The 20,072-nt window shown below is 44.8% G+C and overlaps 1 protein-coding gene across 1 annotated transcript; it reads left to right on the top strand.

Annotated features, from left to right (window-relative positions):
- The first annotated feature begins 135 nt into the window (after positions 1–135).
- STRA8 (stimulated by retinoic acid 8) lies at positions 136–15,263 on the top strand. The gene is made up of 9 exons (XM_074572668.1): positions 136–262; positions 839–1,059; positions 2,772–2,847; positions 4,248–4,332; positions 4,735–4,884; positions 7,954–8,236; positions 9,513–9,589; positions 11,314–11,425; positions 14,961–15,263. Exons 2-9 carry the CDS (start codon positions 868–870, stop codon positions 15,033–15,035), a joined length of 1,050 nt encoding a protein of 349 aa, XP_074428769.1. The 5' UTR covers positions 136–262; positions 839–867; the 3' UTR covers positions 15,036–15,263.
- Positions 15,264–20,072: the final 4,809 nt, after the last annotated feature.

Raw genomic sequence — 20,072 nt, 5'->3', positions numbered from 1 at the left:
TTTTCCCGCCTCCTGATTGGCCGCCGCCGGGCGCCGGCTGCGTCCCCATTGGCCCTCCGCCACGTGCGGCTCATGTTGCTGGGCGCGGGCGGACGGAGGCGCGGCGGCCATGGGAGGGGGCTGGGCTGGATCGGACCGGGCGGGACCGGATCGGACCGGGCGGGGTCGATCGATTGGTCAGTCGATCCCCGAAGACGTCCGGCGTGGGCCCCCACGGGCTTCCGCGAGCCGGCCTTTCCCCCTCCCGGCTGCAGAAGAAACAGTAGGGGCAGGCATCCTTCCTTCTAGGCCGTATTTGCGGTCGGTAACGGGGCAGGGGGCGTCAGTCCGTTCGCCGGGAAGGGCTTCCTCAGGCCTCGGGCTCTGTCAGGCCGGCGGGGTGGTTGCAGCGGGCCCAGGTGGGCGTGGATCTGGCCCACTCATACACATGTATGTCTGGTATTGTGTCTTGCTTTGATGATGCAGTTAATTGGGAAAAAATAGCTGCAGTGCTGTGATGAAGTCTGTCTTCTAGTAACGGGGGGAGCTGAGGGGTCTCAGTGTGGTGGGACGCTGAGCCCTGGATATCCTGTGGAAATGGAGCGTCAGATCACTGTAGGGAAGGGTGCAGAAGGTGGGAGGCTTGTCTCGGCTGTGTTTCATGCCGCGCAGTTTATTAGTGGTAGATTAGGTTTTAGTCAGTACTTACAGATGGCATCCCTCGGGCAAAGAGACAATTTCGAACTCCTTAATTTCCTGTGGAAAAATGACCTGGAGTGCACTTGTCAGTCACCCTAAACCTTCCCTTTTTGTCTGTCCCCTGCAAGATTTCTTTTTCTTCTCTTATGTACTTATTCAGCATAAATAAATGTTGCATTGCTGCTTTTGATGGAGACAGCTGGAGGGTGTAGCAAGCCACATGCCAGAGTGAGTCCCAGTCCCCTGACGCACCTGCGAGAGGTAGAACTCCGTGTGGCAAAGCCACGCTTGTTACGAGCACGCCACCGGGCGTCGCTGGCAAGACTCTTCAGCAGCTTGCGGGAAGCTGTTTTATCCCAGTCGCACAACTCATCCTCAAAGGTGCGGAGCAGTGAACATATTTCTCTATGTATCGCTATTATACATGAATATGTTTAAATTTAACCAGGTTTATTAGGATGACCGTTGTATCTTTAGAGGTGCCAGTGTCTGTGTAATTTCACTGTGTGCAGTTTTCCTGGATCCCTGTTACTTTAAAGCTCCCAGCTCAGTGTGAGCATATTGTTCACTGTGTAGTCTCCGGGTCATGGGTTTGTCATGTGCCTCATCCGCCCTTTTCTTACCGGGTTTTTGCAGTTTATTTATAGCTTTGTGGCTTCTTTATAGTATTTTGGAAACAAACCAAGGGATCCTATGATGAAGTTATCATGATTTCACAGCATTTTGCCATTATCTCAGAATAGTGAGTTTATGGACAGTAGTTATAGAGGAGGGAGTAATTGATCAGGCTTGTGTGGTGCACTGTGTCTTCAAGACACTCTGGAAAAATAAGTCTGGAAAAAAACAACCACAAGTACTGTTTATTGGTCTCTACTAAACTAAGAAACTGTTTAATCAAACCAAAATTGTTTATGAAGATGAAATTGACCCAAAATGTTACTGAAAAGATGGATATTACTATGCTCAAGGCAGAGGAATAAACATCAGGAGTCCTTTTATCCTCAACTCTGCCACTGGTTCATTTAGTTAGATTGATTACTTTCAGTTTTCCAGTTTGTAAAATGGAGAGGCTAATGACTGTTTGGGACAGGAATTGTGCTTTGAGGCTCTGAACATGCAAAATACTGCTATCTGGGGCTTGTGCCTGCTGAGCCCCTTACCTCTCCTGTAGTTTGAGGTAAGAGTTTAGTTTGCCGTGTTCTGAACAAGGTGCAAGTTATGCTGAAGCCACCATGATCTCAGAAGCCAAGACTAAACAGATACTTGTTTTGTCTAGTCCAAGGGGAATATTTTCATGTACCAATTCTTAAAATTGCTTTTTCATAGTATCGTGTGCCTCTTGTGTGACTTTTGGGGGCCAAGGAAGTTCAATATCTTCAAGAGCTTAAAAACAGAACTTCACTCATAATCCGAGTGCTTCACGTCTGGCTAAAATACCCAGTGTGAAATCTCTGCAAGGCAGACATCCTGTGTAAGATGACTGTGGATGATCTCACTGATCACATAAATCTTGAAATATTTTTGAGATTTCTATGTTTAAGTGCATTTGCCATATGTTCTCAGTTATGCTTTCTATAAATGATGAAGGAATGATATGCAGCACTGAGGTTATTCCAGTTTACATCAGTGTAGCTGAGAGTAAAACATGGCAAAGGCTTCTCCTAGCAAAATTCTCGTGGGAAATGATTAGTAAAGTCTTATGCCTAAAGCTGGTAGACATCCAACAAGATTTCACAGCATAGTATTTCTGGACGTGCTCCAAGAAGAGAACGATCCAAACAAGACCAGTTGCTGATGAAAGAAGATCAGAGTTAAGTAGCAAATGTCTATGTGACTGTGTGTTATGTGTATGTATTGCATAATTATATATCCAAATATTTATATTCTATATTTAAGTTTTCTCTGGAATTAGTTCTTTCCCGTTTTCATATGGATAAGGGTAGCTGGTGAAAAAACACAGTTGTTTTCGCAGAGGCATAAAGATAATGGAAGGTCAAAATTAAGGAAAAGTGAAGGAAATGACCAAGGCATTTTAAAACATGAATCTAGTCAGAGCAGAGAGCAATCCGTTCTGATTTTTTTCTTATGTTTAGTATCAGGTTTTGCATAAGGCTGAGAAATCTATCCCAAAGCTGGAGCGAACCTTGGGTTCTTTGCTGAAGATGAAAGGTACTGTATGCAAGTATTTGCCTTGGACAGAGTGCCTGGAGTTGTTTTTTATTTATTTGTTAAATAGAGACAGATAGGTACGCGGTTGGGCCCATTAAAGCGTTAGAGCCAACTGTGGCTTTAGTTGTAGCAGTACACAAGGGATAGCATGAAAGCCCATTGACCCACAGAGTACCTCAGACATCCCCCTGTGACTCTCAGTCGTTCCTACCCCCTGCCTAGCAGAGGTGAAGGAAGGAAACAAGTAATTCCTGCTGTCCCATGGCAGCAGGCAGATCAGGCAGCGTGCCCTTGTCACCCTGCTGCCCATTCACCCCCAGGTGTGGGGCTGGCGTGGGTCCCCAGGCTGTGTGCTTGAGCTCCCACGGTGCTCCTCCTGGCCACAGCACCATGGCACCGTGTGGGGTCAAGCACAGCCAGAGCGTAAACTTCAGAACAGCAGGGTCTGGTGTGAGGTAAAGGAGAAGGGCAGAGAAGCTGTTGAGGGTTTCCTAGTATAGGGAATGGAAGTCTCTAGTTAAGAATTCACTCCGATAGAAACATGTAAGAGAGAGGCTGTGGTTTTGTTTTCTTTCAGCCTGGTGGGTTGTCTGCATGCACTCCTCTGTGTGAGGGCTTTGCACCCTCACCAGCTGCCTTCTGTTCACTGACGCTGGCCACTGCCTCCAGTGGCAGCAAGTGGGACAAGAGGCTGATGGGGCAGAGACTTTGCACGTATTTTTATGTCCCTTCAAGCGTCCAAATTGCTGTTGTCTAGAAAAAAAGCGTTGCTATTCATGCAACTTGCACCTCCAATAATTTGCATCAATTAAAAGTCCCAGTGCTTAAAAGGAGCAGTCTCCTCTGAACCCACATCCTTGGATAACTCATAAAAGTCAGTCATAGGTAGAAGAAATAGTTTAGGCAGGAGGAATAGTTTGACAGAGGAAATTTGAAGGGATCACAAGCAGTGAGGCTGGTGGAGGAGAGTTTGGAGGTAAACTTCCCCTTTTATTTACCTGCATATATGTAGAATTCATACTGCTTGTGAAACATGGGTTGGTTGTCAGCGGTTTTTACATGCAATTTGCTCATTATACGGCAATCACAAAAGACCGTATTGGCTAGTGCTTGCCTGGACTTTGGTTGTTGGTTGTTTTCACCATCAGTTCTGTCAGATCAACGTTAGAAGGAGGCATTGATTCTAAATAATCATAATGATCAATGATCATAAACTCCCAATAATGCTAGTTACATTGTAGGAGAGGCAGAAGTTTCTCCTTTCCTATCATTTTTGCATAATGAAAAGCTCTGGCTCATGAGGAACCCGTTGTTGAAATTACTCTGTTTGGTTGGGACTGAGGGTGAGAGGGAAGCCAAAAGTGCCACTGATGTGACAGTAACCTTTCTGCTGACAACAGAGTCCTTCAGTCTGGAGGATGGGAACCCGTCTGGCTTGGAGGAAGTCAGGGAGGACTATGTCAAGAGGCACTTCAGCGATCATAGGTGAGGGCTTATACCAGTTAAGGAAAGATGATAATAGTTTGCACTTCCTTCTGTCCCAGCATCTCTGAATCTCCTTGTCATTGTTACTGAATTTGCAAGCGGAGGCCTTTTCATTGTGAGGAAAAGATGAAGAGATTTCACCTGGACCCCTGTAATCCCATACAGTGCATGAACACTCGAGGCATGTTGTTGGTCTCATTTCCAGACCGTGCTTTTATTTCCTTTCCCTTCTCTATAGCTCATCTCCACCAAGGACTCCTCATTTGCCTGCAAAGCAAAAGGAGGAGGAGAAAGCCGACTTGGCAAGAATGGTCCTGGACTCTGGGGTGACCATGACAAGGGCCTTATTAATCCAGTTAAGAAGTTGTTCATGTGGCTGTTTTTCCTGTGTGTTCTTTCCAGCACTGCATCAGCCTTGGAAGCAGTGAGTGAGAGTGACTCTACCGTCTGGTATTTGATTCAATGTGAAAACCAAACAATGGAAGAGGATGGGAAGCCAGAATTTATCCAGTCTCCAGACACTTCATCCCCAGATCTGGTGGAATTTGAACGGTAGGTGCACCCCATGTTGCTTTCAGTTTTTTTGTTTGCATTAATACCATGCATCCAGTTGCTGCTGTTCATGCAGCCCTGCTGGACCCTGCATCTGCTTTGCAAGAAGGCTTGTGCTAGCAACCTTGGTCCTGCTGGTGATGAAGCTGAGCACCTCCCAAGTCCCTCCCCTACGACTTGCCTGTTAATGGACTCCCAGCATCATAACAGCCCCCAGCTCTGCAGGCCTTGGAAAACCCCTGAGGATTTTCCACCCATCCTCAAGAAAAAGAAAAAAAATTCTTTCAGGTTTGTCAGTCCTGAGTGGCCGTGGTTTACCGCTGTCCAGATGGCTTGTGGAGTAAGATGCAACATACCTGCTAACAGTAGTGGTTTAACAGGCAAGATCAGGTGGAATAGGAAGTTTTTCATCCAGAATGATTTATGCAGGTGCATGTCCCTGTGTGTTTGCGGTATCAGTACTGCTATCAAGTTGTATCCCTGCAATAGGGTTCGATTTTAGAATGTAGAAATTGCTGCACCAGATGAAATTCTGAAGAGTCTAGCTGTATGTATTCTGGGGACGTGCAGCAACCAGAGGTAAGCAGATACTTTCCCCCACAGTGATGTTCATCCTGCCTGTAATGGCATCGTTATGAGGAGCTTGAGCACTGTTGCTCCTTCCAGAAATAGACCCTTAGCTCCTGGCAGCTCGCAGTACCTTTTTTTTGTGGGATCAGAGGAGGATAAGGCTGGAAGCCACCAGGGAAGATTGTGTAGTCCTCAGCCTGCGGGTTGCAGAATAGCAGTAGTCTGGAAGATACCAGAAAGTGCTCCTCAAAATGTCTGCAACACAGGGCAGGAGGAGAGGAGCCTAAACACTTAGAGCGAGAGGTACAAGACTGTAACGCCTCTTAGGATCAGCTCCTAAATGCCTGGTGCAGGACCTAAAAATCAAAGACCACTGTTCTCATGTCAGTGGTCCATGTATTTTAATCTGGGATTGTAATGGTAAAATTGCTGGGATTTTTTTCAACATTACTGATGTATTAAGACTGAGTACATTATTCACCACATTCTTCCCCTTGCTGTCAAACAGCACTAGGAGGTACTTAAGGGTCATCGATGCTTTTCTGAAAGGATAAATTTTCATTATAAAGATTTGAGAAACGGATGTCTAATCTATCATGTACCATCAAGCAGAGTGTATTTTACCCTAACTGTTCCAGAGTTAAAAGGATGCGGTGCGGAAGAATCAACAGCTGCAGCTGGCATCCTCTTCCACAGCGTTACTGGCATAAACAAAAACTTCCGCAGTTCCTTCTTCTCTTTTGCTTTGAACTGGTGCTTATTTACAAAATTCCCTTGGATTATTGAGTTTTTCATCAAAATGGGACTGCAGCTGTGCCAGCAGATGGCACCAGCCTCCTGCTCCAGTTCCTGCTTTTGGCCGTAGTGAGGTATCATTTACAAGACCTTGAAATGTGCTGAATCAACATATTCTGTGGGAAGTAAGCTCTATTCATCAAAGACTGCACGACAGAGCCGTAAACACCTGACTTTCCCCTTCTTCACTGACAAGGTAGACCGGGGCCTGTACTGTGTGGGCTCTAGCACTTATCCTGCAGTCTTATGGCAGGCTGCAGTTGGTTCATAGCTGTTTCTTGTCAAAAAATGATCTTTATAACAGGCATAAAACAATAGGGACTCTTCAGCAAAGAAAATAACAGTGTTTTGGTGATCATCTAATCACATTATTTGGGCAGCATCAGAAATGCTTTGACCTTCAAGGGGCTGGGCTTTTTTCCATATCCAGCAGCAGGAGCTACAATGGTAGGACTACACAGTACTCAGTCCAGTGCAAAATGTGGTCGTCTTCTTCCAGCTGGGAAGGAAATAATGGAGTCATGGTTCAAGCTTAATTTCTTTAGCAAAGCAATCTAATGGTGATTCATATTTTTCTCTTTGAGAAACTCCAGATCCTTTGTTTGGAGCTGGACACCCAGAATCCTGGGTGAGGACAATACCTTACATGAGAACTCTTTTTCCCCTTGAGTATTTTGTTTCCAGCAATGGTGGAAAATACTCCAGAGCATGGAAACTGGAGTTTAAACATGTTTATGCTTGCGTGCAGAATTATCTTAAGATTTTCAATATTGGTTTGCTGGTATAAATATTTAAAAAAAGAAAAAAAAAGGCGATTCTTTTGAGTTACTTTCTCATGCAATACTGTTCAGTTAATCAGGAAGTGTGCTTATTTGGGACATCTTCCAAGGAATCGTTTTGAGCCCAAACCTAGTAACAATGACTGGCGTTTATAGAACTCTTGGTTTGTACTGCTTTGGTCTTGTTATTTTCATCTGAGAAACTCTAAGCGTTTAATTAACGTAAAATAACCTTCAGTGCTGCTTTCTAGTAGACATTATTACCCCTGGTTCGCTGTGCCACACAGCGCTAACAGAAGAAGCGGGCTCATTCTGAGATTTAGTCACTGGGTTGAAATTACGTCATTTATGTTCCACTACCGGTTTCACTACAGATTGCATAGAAGTCCATCTTAGGGATGCGTTTCCTCAGATGTAAAATGAAGGAAATGAAGATCCCATGTTTATTTAAGTCAGAGCATCCAGGCCTGGGGTAGTCTTTTTCTATCTCTGTATAGTACCTAATACATCAGGATATGACCTCAGCCAAGGCTTTTAAGTGTAGTGCAATGCCAGTAAAAGTATAAAAAGTGACTTGCAGTGTAAAAAGCCTCAGGATACGAAGGCAAGTAACTCAAAGTTTATTAAATGCCAGAATGAGGTTTGCCTGTGCAATAAGTAGAGCCTGCAGCGCCTGGAGCTTCTCTTGTGAGGCAGTCCTGCTGAGGCTGTGGCTGGGGCCTGCCTTTTGCAGATGAAATCTTGGCAGAACAGAGTTGCTAAAATCTTCAAACAGTGTTGGGCAACCTTGAGTAATTGTATGAAGTCTTAGGGGAGGGGAGTTAGTGAAGTAGTTGTGAATCGGAGCTACTCCCCAGTCTCCTGCTGATTTACAGTAGATGCTGCCCCATAGCCTGCTCTTAAGAGATGCTCCCTTTCATTACAGATACCTGTATTTTTATAAGCACACAGTGGACCTGCTGATAGAGCATGAAATTGTTTGTAGTGAGGAGGTGCCTCTTCCTGAGGTCTCCACAGCTGTTTCCCACCTCTGGCAAGAGCTTTCTGAAGAAAGGAGAGACAGCATCTTGCAGTACTGTAGCCAGAGAGATTTCCTCGAGGATCCTAAGGCTGCTTGCCAAGAGCCTGCGTGCACTGAAGGTAGTGTGAGGGACAGCCAAGGTAACAGTGAGGAAGCCAGTGGTTCCTCAGTCTCCACACCAGAGGAAGTAAGTGCTCAGTAACACACATCATCTGCCTCCAAAACTCCAAGCCTTCAGTTGCTAATTGATTCTGCAGCTTTTAATTGGAAACATACAGTAGTTGTAATTAAGCTTTCCCGAGACCACGTGAATGCATAAGTGGAGACAGTAAGCAGTCTTTAAGTAAACGTCTGCACTGAGTTCTCTCTCGGTAAGATACACAGCAAGCCATAGGAGTGCAGTGGTAGTAATCCTGCTAGTCTCCACTGACCTGTAGAGTTTCTGTGCTAGGTAACAGTTAAATTTGCTCTAACTTGCTGCAGGGGGAGGGAACAGGAACAAGAATTATACAGTTACTGTGCTCTGCAAGCTCTCCAAGCAGGACAGACAAGCCAAATCCAGCAGAAATACCCAGTTTGCCGAGGCCTGCTGTGTTTTGGGTTGGGTGGGTTTTTTCATCAAAGCACTTGGTAGCAAAGAGAAAGTATTTGTAGACCAGTTCCAGTGGTACAGGGCTAATGACTGCCTGTGCCATGCACCTCTGCAGAGCCAAGAAGTCAGTGACTGAGTAGACCGGGGCATTTGTTAAAAAGAGATGAAATAACAGCCAACTCTTTGTAAGCTGTTCCTGGAGCACTGATTACTTAAGCAACTAGGTGCTCAGAGACGTGTGTAATTTTACTAGCTCAAGGGAGGGACGGGTGTCCACCTTTAGCGTACAAGTAATTGCACTGACAAGTTCTTTTTGAGCCTCAGGACACAACTCATATTGCTGACCTCCTTAGGAAATGTCACGGGCATGTGACGTGTACAGTACTTTCTGGCACAGCAAATGTGTGAACTGCATTATGGCAGAGTGAACTAATGAGCTTATCGGTCTGTCACAGGGAGCATCCAAACTCCTTTGTAAGCCAGGTTGCATGCTGGAATCAGATGCGGGGAGACTGGCTGGTACAGCTGCGATCTCTAGCCATAAGCGGCAGCCCACAGTCAAGTCTTTAAAGCACTGGTAGAATTAATGGTTTTTACTGATTTTAGGGCAGGTGGCAATGTCAAGTCTAATTCCTAGAGGTTGAAGCACAAGCCTAGTGGACTAACCTTGTGTTCCTAGTCATGAAATACAGTTATTCCTTATTATTCTTGTCTACACAAAAGCCTCTTGGTTTACTCTAGCTGTAAACGTACCTGTTAAATGGAAAGAAAGAAAATCATGCTTTTAAAGACTTCATTATTAAAAATGATGCCCTAGGTAAAACTTTTAGATGGCTGGATATGTTGACATCTGAAGTGTTCTCTTTGATAGGTAATGTTTGAAGATGCGTTTGATGTTGCTGCTGGTTTTCTTAACAGAAGTGAGACTCAGGGAATGTCTATTCGAAGGTAAATTACAAACTCACCCCTTTTGCTCGACAGAATAACTTAATAGCCCGCTGTCAATACTCTGCAGCAAGCTTGTTGTGGGGTAAGGCACTGGCCTAGCTTTCTTTTTTGTGCCTAATTTTTTAGTAAACAGTTAGAATAGCAGCCTCTAGCAATTGTGCTCACAATAATACTCTCTCTTAAGGTGCAAAAGTGAATATGGCAGAATTAGTAAGAATCACTTATTAAGAGCACCTCATCGCTTCAGGATAACTGGGGTCCTTCTGATTTTCTTCACCACTCTGCGTAGCTTTGCGTTTTTTCAAATTACAGTATTTGTAATGTTTTCCTTTCCTTTTCTCTCCCTCATTTACCAGGTCTATGAGGACCATAAGGGCATTCTCTGGATAAGTCAGCTAATCATAAACTCCACTCTCATTTAATGAGACAAAAATGATCATTTTCTAACATTGTCTCCCTTACCTTTTTCAAGTACCCTAATTCAATCACAAGGAGGTGATCAAGCTAAAGTGTGGTTGACCCGAACAATCATGACAAATGACATCAAAGAAACATAAGACCTATTAAGTAATAGCATATTAAATAATAACACCTCTTTCCTCTGCAGGTCAGATGAGTTACCTAAAAGAACATGTCAGATACAAAGCTGGCACTGCCTTTGATTTTTCCCAGTAGACCAAAGAAAGAAAAGGGCTGCTTTCCTCACGAGGAAGATCACATTATGACTCATCTTTTATGAGTTCTTGCTATTTAGTCTTCGTTAGGATTGTTTCTCTTTGCAAATAGTGTTTTTAATCTGTTTTTTTAAATCCGGTTTTCTACTTAATTTTCCATATTTAGATAGTTTTTTAGTGTGAATCTCTTTCTCTCTTTCACCACCATTCCACCTTGCACTTCCGGAACAGAATGAATGGAAATAAAGGTGTTTTGACTGTTGATCAGAATATGCTTGAATACATAATAAAGCTTAACAAATATGTTTCCATTAAATAACATATATTAGGTCACAATTGCTGTTTGCTTTTAAAATAAGATTAAGTATTCCTTATTAGTGCAATGTATTGACATCATTTTTGCAATCGTGTTTTAGGTCCCAAATTAGAGTAGTATTTCAGTAGTCAACACTTACCCTGTTCCCTTCCTTCCCTGTCACTCTGTGCCTTCTAATTCTGGACAGAGACATGATGCAGAACTTTGTAAAATCCCAGGGAGAATATAGAGGTGAGGTCCAGAATTAATATCTTAGCTTTTTGCCAAAGTTACCTGAGTACAAACCTGCCAGTGATAGCTAATACACCATTTCATGGCCACATGTTACTGCATTCTCAGAAACTTTACAAAAGAAGTCAAAGCTGTTCCTCTGAACAACCCTACAAAATACGCTACCAAATAACTATTGTTGCTCTCTGTTATAATGGATGTATACTTTTCCCCAAAACTGTGTTACTACAGCTGTCATCTATCAGTGGATCTCTTTGTTGTAATACTGGTTTCTTGTATTGCTGTTCTCTGTTCTTACACATATTTCTTGCATTTGTTAGAGAATATCTCGTCAATATGTCCACCTCCGCTCCTCTCTGTCTTGCTTGGCTATTGTCTTTAGTATCAAAATCACCTTGAAAACAGTTTGATTTTTAAATTATCAGTAAAATATGGAGAGAAAGTAAGTAAGAGGAGAAATGAAGGAACAGGGAATTAAATACAGTATTCTGTTCCATTTTCAGTTCAGCATTTGCAAGCTGCGCTTCTGAAAATCCAGAGGACCACCACAGACTCTATCTGCAGATCACTGACTTCCTAAAAAGCCTCTTCTTCGCTAATACACAGTTTTGCCAGGTAAGCTTCACCAAAGGATTCCTTATAGAAAGAGCAATGTATTTCTGTCATTGTCAGAAAGGGATTTCTGTTTTCTGTGCTTCTGATCATATTGTCCAGAATCGTTACAAATAGGAACTTGGGGTTCATCACTTCAGATGTGTCATTCCAAAAGGTCAGTAGGATTTCCTTTCTAAGAGGCAAAATGCGAGGGGTTATTATTGCTCAGTGTATTATTCAAAATGGCAAATGAGGAATTTAATTTTTTTTAATCGTTTGCATGAAAGTTCCTTGTGGAAAAGCTTGAGTGATCTCATGTGAGCAGGTGAAGCTCGCTTCCCGGTTCTCCATTAACCCCCAGGTGCTTCATTCTGAGCTCAGTAGGACAGTAGGACCACCTTCTGCTTGTCTGGGTGCCAGGGGCCCTACCCTGAGCCCTCTGCTGGCAGGCCTTAGGAGTAGGGTATTCGTATTCTTGAAAGAGCTCATAACAGCTGCTGAGCTGCCCTTAACCTCAGCCTACTGTTGCAGATTCGCTGACCCAAAAGTCATTGTGTTTGCAGTGCTCTTCCTCCCTTTCTTGCTCTCCTCCCAAGGAGGTGGCTCAGAGCTTGCATGCGGGTAGAGGACTGAAAGGGAGATATCCCTCAGCCAGAGAATGCTTGATTGGGCTCAGAGTCAATTGTACCTCCACAGTACCCACTGTTTTGCTATTTTCTGTCGCCTTGCTTCCACTCAGTCTCTGCTACTTGAGCAGATGCTCCTTTGAAGGAATTAGAGTGTTTGTGATGAGGGGTAATTGGGACAGAAAAAAAAGCAGAAACGAGTGTTGCACCACTATCTGAATCTATCACATGGTGACTACTGCATGCCATTTGGTTCCCCCAACTCTAGGAGACAGTAGCACTAGAAGAGGTGCAGGGAATGGCAGCAGGCACAGCAAAAGTCATTAAACAGGAGCTTCTAGAGTAGGACTCTTCCGCAAAAAAGACTGAAGGGTACCATGAAAGAATTTTAATCCTAACTGGTGTGGACTTGGTACACCAGAAGAACTAGAAAGCACTCAGTGAAATGAACAAACAACATGTTAAAAAGTACTTGCACGTGCAAATTACCAGATTTAACTCCTGGGACATCAATCCATTGACAGTTCCTAAATCTGAAGGTCCAGATGCAATTTCCAGCTCAGAAGGCCCTCACAGCAGTTTGCCATAACGTGGGAGCATATATTGTGGAACAGAGCACGCTGCATGCACAATTCTTGCACTTTTTGTCTAAACATCATCTCCGGGCTGTTGTCAGAGACCAGGCACTGAGCTACACAGCCCTTTGGTCTGTGAATAGCTATGTTCTCCATAAGAGCAGAGCTCTTCCTGTGTTTATGTAAATAACCGTGATTTGAACACACCTAGAAAAGAAAGAAAAGCTTTAGGCAAGATACGGTATTTTCCGGTTTTAAATTTCTTTCGTGAATGTCACGCCTGGCAGCATTAGGTGGTCCCATTTTGTCCTTCTGCTTGGTGCTGCATAGTTGTATGTGAGCCCAAGTCCATCTCACAGCTCCCAGATGGGGTGGTACGAGAAGAGGTAGTGTCTCTTTCAAGCTTCAAAGAGGGATGTTTGAAATAAGACTAGGAGAATGGGAACGACGGGAAGACAGACAGCAAAAGAAGCTGAAGTACTGCAAATTGGCAGTTGGCTGAGCTCTGTGGATCCAAAAGGAAATAAAAGGCTGTGCACGCTTCTTTTATGCAGGAACTTTGAGTTGTCTGTGATAAGACAATAAAAAGGGAGTTTGAGCAGAAATCACCCAGGCTAGAGAGTACTGATAATATGAAGGTCACAGTCTGTTTTGGTTTAGATAACTGCAGTACAGCACATCTAGAGAGTCTTGCCAAGAGGCAAAAAAAAAAAAAAAATACAACTGACAAGAATTTTTTGTTTTGAGAGCAGAAATTCATCTCCATCTCAAAGCGAACAGATTGAGGCAGTTATGGAAGTGGTCGCAGAGCAGGGCTAGGAGGTGTTCCAGCTAGCTTGAAGCACACCAACTCAGGCAGCAGCAGAGAGCTCAGTATAGGCTCCACACCTTACCCCAGAAACTGGGCTACTGAGAGCATCGGAGGCTCCTGGACTTGAGAGGGAAAGGAGCCCTTCCTCGTTACCTCATGGGTGTGACTGAACCCCTGCAGACCATTCCCCTTCCCTTGATGTAGTACCTGTGCCCAGGAGTTTGGGCAGTGCTGGTATAAATTATCCCAAGGATAAAGTGATGTCCTGGTGCACTGTGCACACACCTTGTAGAAGATAGAGAGGTGGGTAGCAGGTACAGTACCAAGGCGAGGCATGCGATATGGACCTGACTGAAATACGAAAGGCAGCCTATGGTCTCCGTTCCTTTCATCTGCAGAGTTGGTGAGGTGACAGGTTTTATTGCTGGTCATTACACGCCAGCGCTATGTTACGCCATTTCTGGTTAACTGTCCAGATACAAAGTACTACTGTCGCATCGTGTATGGTCACCATTTCGTAGTCGCACTCAGATCCACTGAGTGCAGCTCCTCTTGAGCCGCTGCCCTGGCTCTTGAGGCTGCCAAGGGCATGCACCCTGCTGGTATGAAATGCTTGAGAAAGACTTACACAAGAGGAAGGAAGAAATCATTTGGACAAGGAAAAGGAAGGCCCTTAAAAGGACAGTGACCCAAAAATGAGAACAGGAGCATGGAAGCTACATGGTAGAGAAATATTTGTAAGCATGAGGTTAGTTAAGCAATCTTGTCATTCTTCAAGAGCTGTTGTCTTAAGGTCACGTAAGAGAAGCTTAGCTGCAAAGGCAGTAAAGAATTAACTTAGATTGAGGTCCAATGCTTTTACAATATCGAAGTGAAAGTCAGTGTGTTTTTTTATAAATAGCACTGAGCACCTTTACATCTTCAAAAGCACACTTTCTTTTAAAATTATGGATTTTAGATGAGTCACTTGACAAGCAAGTGGGATTTAGTGCTCCTTAAGCTATACATTTTTTTAAACAGCACCTATTTTTAAAAGCAGTCTTGTCTTGCCCTAAGGAGTCTTGCATCAATGCAGAAGGTAGACTAGATGGACTGCAGACATGAACACTTTCATCTCCTAGACTTCGATTTCTTAAGGGCCACTTATTCTCTGTAAGCTGGTGAAAGAGAGGACCATTTCCTTCTGTTGCTAAAAGAGCAGCAAAGCCTGATGTCAGTAGAAGTTTACGGCTCAAGGAAGCTGTCATATCTTCAGAGCCTTGACTGTGTGACCCACTTGCTACCAGGGTCAGTAACAGCTGTCTAAGTGATGTAAATAGACACAGGGTGGAGCCCTGTGATTTTAGAAAGAAATTAGTTGAAAATTTGAGCCACTCTTTATCAGGCACTTGACAAGTGCTGGTTGCTGATTTAGAGAGGAATGGGGGCTCATGACGCATTAGCTGACACGTGCCAGCATTTGACCAACCCATTGTGTATTTGACACACAATCAACTCTTGTGGTTTTTAATCCTGTTTGACTCGGGGCGGGGGGATGCTTTCAGGAAGAAGATCTTGCGTTCGATTATGAGACTGTGATGCTAAGGTGCACCGAGACCTTCGATGATGAAGATTTCTAAACAGTATCTCTGTTTGTTAATGTTTTGCCAAGCCTTGCCGGACACACCAGGCACTTGAAGAGACTGCACCTCTTTCAGTGAAGCACCTCTCTCAGCAGAGTGTGGAGACACTGTGTTAAAGTGGTTTGTTACCGTTGACTTTCCATTCCCTCATCAGTGTTTCTTGATGTATCATTTGAGTAATTTATGCCTTTAAAAGTTCCAGGGTTTAAATATTTATAAAATCTTAAGAAATATTCCGTCTATTGCTTTTTAATGTTTCAGCTCGCTTCACAAGTAAACCGAGGCACGTACAGCAAGGTGACCTTGCCTAGCATAAGCTGTGGAAGAGCTGCAGAGAGGTCACAGCAGTGACAGCCTGTGCACCCCCCATACAAAGCAGATCTCAAACTGCAACCTGCAACCTGCAAAAATCACAAAGTGCCCTGCACCCTTGGCAGTGATTACTTTTCCTGTACAATTTTTCAGCTCGGGCTGACAAGGAAAGAAGGATTTCCTCACAGAGAGTGAGATGAGGCTCTTCCATTTCTTTATGAGGACAACAGCAGTGTCCACCCACTCCCAAATTGTCCAGAGAAGTACAGGCACAGTAATACTCTTTGCATTATTTACTTCTGCAAAGTGAGTAAAGCGGAGTGAGCAGCCCTGTGCTCTTCTGCCACATCTCATTCTTTGATGAGTAGTGCTGCTCAGATAGTGTCTTGGAATTAAAAATGCTGTGAAGATGAATAAAATCCTTCATATCTCTGAGCTATCATTAGAGGCTCTCTGCAGACTCAGACAAATTGTGTTTTGGCAGTGGTTATGCTGAGATCACGCTAACAGCCGTCACAAACAGAAAGGCCAAAAGTTTTATTTTAAAATCTAAACTAAAGCTGGCATGCCCGGGTATCTGTCAGTCTTCAGCAGCCAGCCTTTTAGGCTGAATCCACGAGGGCTGGGCTGTGGCGCAGCACTGCTTTGGTGCATAAGAGCATGATACATGCAGCTGTATTGAAGCAGACACACGTGGAGAACAGTGCTGAAGCACAAGGGGAGAAGAATATCTCCACAGCACCTTCTGTCCCTGCGGGTGAGGCTGTGGTAGCACTCCCAGGTGGATGTTTGCCAGGCTGCTGTGTTTGGAAGTGGGGCTGGGGGGGGTCCTAACTGCAGATGCTGTTTGGGTTTAAGAGCCCCTCTGAGTTCTCCATGTGCAGCCTTGCCTTTCCCTGGCCTTTCTAGTGTGCTTCATGTGCTTTGAGGCTATATGCAATGCTGGCTCTCCCCACTCCTCCTCTCCCTCACATTCCAAAATGCCAAGCGTGGGCATCCCCTAGGCAGTATGGATTTTGGGACATGTGCTGGTTGAAATATACGTACAGAATTTGCAGGGGATCCAAGGTCGAATCATTATTTCCTTTAGCTAGTACAAGATATATATATATGTAACTAGAGTAGTAAGTAGTTGCAGTAAATTGTGTAGTTCTGGGGGGAGATAGGTTAGTTTTTCTCAGTGTTGAGGCTACTTTTTCTACAAGTTTTTAGCCATAGAAGTCTTACAGATTTCTCTCATCTCCAGTTCCATTTGCCACACAACATTTGGTCACTTTTGTTACGTTAGTGATTCTTTCACCGTGTCCATCTTAAATTACTGCATCAGCTGAGGTCAAACTTGGCAATACTGGCATGTACCATAGGACAGCCATGGGAGTAGGTAATGTTCATGGATTAAGAACCTTTTCTTATTAGCCTTTCATGCACACCCTTTTGAAGGACAGTACAGGACAGAAGTTAAACAGCAGAATATTTCATTTTCAAATGACTTTAAGCCTGCCACCTACCAGAGGAGACAGTTTTGAGTGGATGCCATATGCAATGTGGATCCGTTCCCTTGATCATCACATGTCAGAGCTTCTGATCCTTCACCAGGAGAATTTTAGGTTAAGACTGGCCTGAACATTAGTGTGAAACAACAGGTGTGTTCAGGTACTGTGAAAATAATAACTCCTCCAGATGGTAGCAAGCTTTGCGGGAGGTGTTACGGCATTAAGGAGAAGATGAGAGCACATTACTTTGGTTCCTCCTGTCACACGATCCTAGTTTACAAGAGCACAGGCCTGTGTGTAACATGGGAAGGCAGTTTCCTCTCCTGCAGAGCCCACGCTACACAGACAATAGCTGTTCTGAGGTCTGCTCTGCCTTGGCAGGGAAGCAGCCTTAATTCCTGAGCGCATTATTGCTATGTGTGCAGGGGTAGCGCTTTGTGCAGGGCTTAGTGGTTGGTGTGATGGAAACTTTTCATGAAAAAAATCTGGGAAATGTAGGCTAGCAGGCTACCGGGGCAGGGTGGTGGGAAGGAATTAGAGCCAGAAAGGCAGCAGGGTGGGAGGAGTGGGGAAACATGGAGGCATCAGTGGAAGTGTGGCCATTGCAGGGGCTTGGGCACGCCAAGCTGAACAGGGCAGAGCGGGGCCAGGTTCATGAATCACAGCTGTGCTGCAGGATGGCAGCCCCTCACCTTACCACGTAGAGATCGTAATGTAGGGCAAACCTACTGCCGAGGTCACATCTTGTTGTGAGAAAGCTGTGAAAACGAGCCTCTGATTAGCTGTTCTAGAGCCAGTGCACCTACGTACATCACCGGGTCTCCTCGGCCAGAACAGCCGGAGCATCTGCCTGGACTTCCCAATTAGCTGTCTGCCTCTCTGCAAAGCTGCACACAGGGTGACCCCGCGCCCGGCTGAACTGGGTAAGTCTGGCTGCACTCAGGACTCCAGAGCAGCACAAAGGATAATACAGTTGACAGGTAGCTGGCTGTTCTCCAGGCAGACCTCACAGTGTTCAGTTTTACACTTGAGGATCCTCTGATTTTCATTTATTTTCATTAAGTAGCAAATAAACAGAAGCTGTGTCGCTGCCGTGCAAAGCCAAAGCTGTTTCCAAATCTCAAGTGGCCACATGTAGCTGGAAGGATTGGTGGCCCTGCAGCATAACCACTGCCTACTTCTTTTTAAAATTTAGAAATGTCCCCCTCAGGCAAATAGAAGGATGATTTACAAATATATAACAAACACACCAAATGGGGAATTTTAAAAGCCATTTAGGAGCCTGAGCTTGAAATAGGGACGTAAACAACTTCTGAAAAACTGGCAACAGCAGACACTGGCTGCCCCAGACCAGTATAGCCCCACACAGCTGTGCCCACCTCCTGGGCCATAGGATGTGCCAGGGTGACGAACAAGCTTCCACTGGGGATTCAGGCCCCCTCACGTCAGGAGCTGTAAAGTCATGCCCAGCTGTGCTCCAGGGAGCTTGCAAGCCAAGTGGAAGCTGGGGACACACAGACACGGCAGCAGGATGCCATAACAGATGAGCAGCGTTCTCCATCCTTGGGCTGGGGAACAAAAAGCCAATTGAAGATGGATTTTTATAGGAAACCTGTACCAATGTTGGGGTTTTTTTTAACATGTCCAAAGCACTTGCCAGCATCCTAACATGTCCTATGAGGAGAAGCAAAAAGATAATGGCTGCAGCCTCCACAGAGCTGACACAAAACCAGTAAAGTTACCGAGGGTTCCCCATTCGTGCTTCCCACCTTGCTTTTTCCATGTGAGGATCCCAACTGTAGCACCAAAGGAAAAAGCTTCACATGGAAGATGGAGCATCTGAAGGCTGCATAATACAGCAGGTTTTGGCCCTATTGGTGTTGCTTGTGTACCTCGTTCATTAGCTGGGTATCCTATTCCCATCCAAACCATTCCTCCAGTGTGTGGTGGGTCTGGCCAGCAGCAGTCTGGCGGCTTCAATACGGGACACAGGAACAGGGGGATGTAGGCTAACAACTCGCTTTCACACATGCGCTACAGCACAACTAAATTCTAGAGGTCCGATGAGTAGGACCATGGGTTTGCCTGCTAGATCCCCTGGGAGCCTAGGCTGGCTCTAAATTTGCTTAGAGACATAGTCAAGGTTGTGGAGGATGAAGAAGATATCAGAGCTGAGATGCCCGGGACTAGTCATCTCTGTAAAATCTCTGATTGGCGGGGGGAGGATCAGATAGACTTAAATGTGCAAATCATTTTTTCTCCCAAAGACATAAAACCCACAATTTTCAGTGGAGTCACCTCAACCTGCCAGTAACAGCGATTCATACTACATCGTTTCCTCCGTTAGGATCCCAACATGCTCACAATTGATCTAAGACACCGATATACCCCTAACTGATAAAAACAAGACACACAGCGCTACAGCTGCAGGATGGGACTAAAGATCAGGACTGTAATAGGCATGAGGAATAAAGGCTTTTCATAGAAACCACCCAGGTTCCGTTCAGTCTTGATGAGAAGGTAGAGGGGCCATCGTATCACAGCCTTCAGGTGTCCAACGGAGGGTACAGAGAAGATGGGGTCAGACTTTTCTCAGAGGGGAACGGTGACAGGACAAGAGGCAACAGACACAAGGTGAAGCGTTAGAAATTCCAGTTAGACATGAGGGAAAATGCTTTTCATCATGAGGATGGTCAGACACTGGAACAGGCGGTCCAAAGAGGACATGGCTCTCCATCCACAGCTCAACTGGACACAGTCCTCTGCAACCTGGTCTAACGGGACCAGCTCTGAGCAGGGGCTGGCCCGGGTGACCTCCAGAGGTCCTTTCCAACTGAATTACTCTGTGATTGTTTGAATACTACCTGCCACTCACTATGGCAGTCACCCTGAGAAATATTACACTCTGCATTTTATTTATTTCCCCCCCAAAACATCTAAGTATAAATCTCAATGCAGGAAACACAAGCTTGTGCTACAGCAACGATGTTATTACGCATCAGAGGCAACCAGCACCACGTGCAATCACATTATATATGGTCACATAGGTTAAGGCTGTTTCTGCTGATAATGGAAAAGCGCAAGAATCTGCAAACCGTTTTCCAGAGAAGTGGTTGTCACCACACCAGACCAAACAGGTACAGCGAGGGGGGACACAGGACGTAGCAGTGGCAGGGATGCATCAGATTGTGGGGAAAAGAGTTTTATCCTTCAACTTTGATGATGATTC

This window comes from Larus michahellis, chromosome 1, assembly GCF_964199755.1.
Source record: "Larus michahellis chromosome 1, bLarMic1.1, whole genome shotgun sequence".
Lineage (NCBI taxonomy): Eukaryota > Metazoa > Chordata > Aves > Charadriiformes > Laridae > Larus > Larus michahellis.
This window is presented reverse-complemented; position numbering and strand designations above follow the sequence as displayed.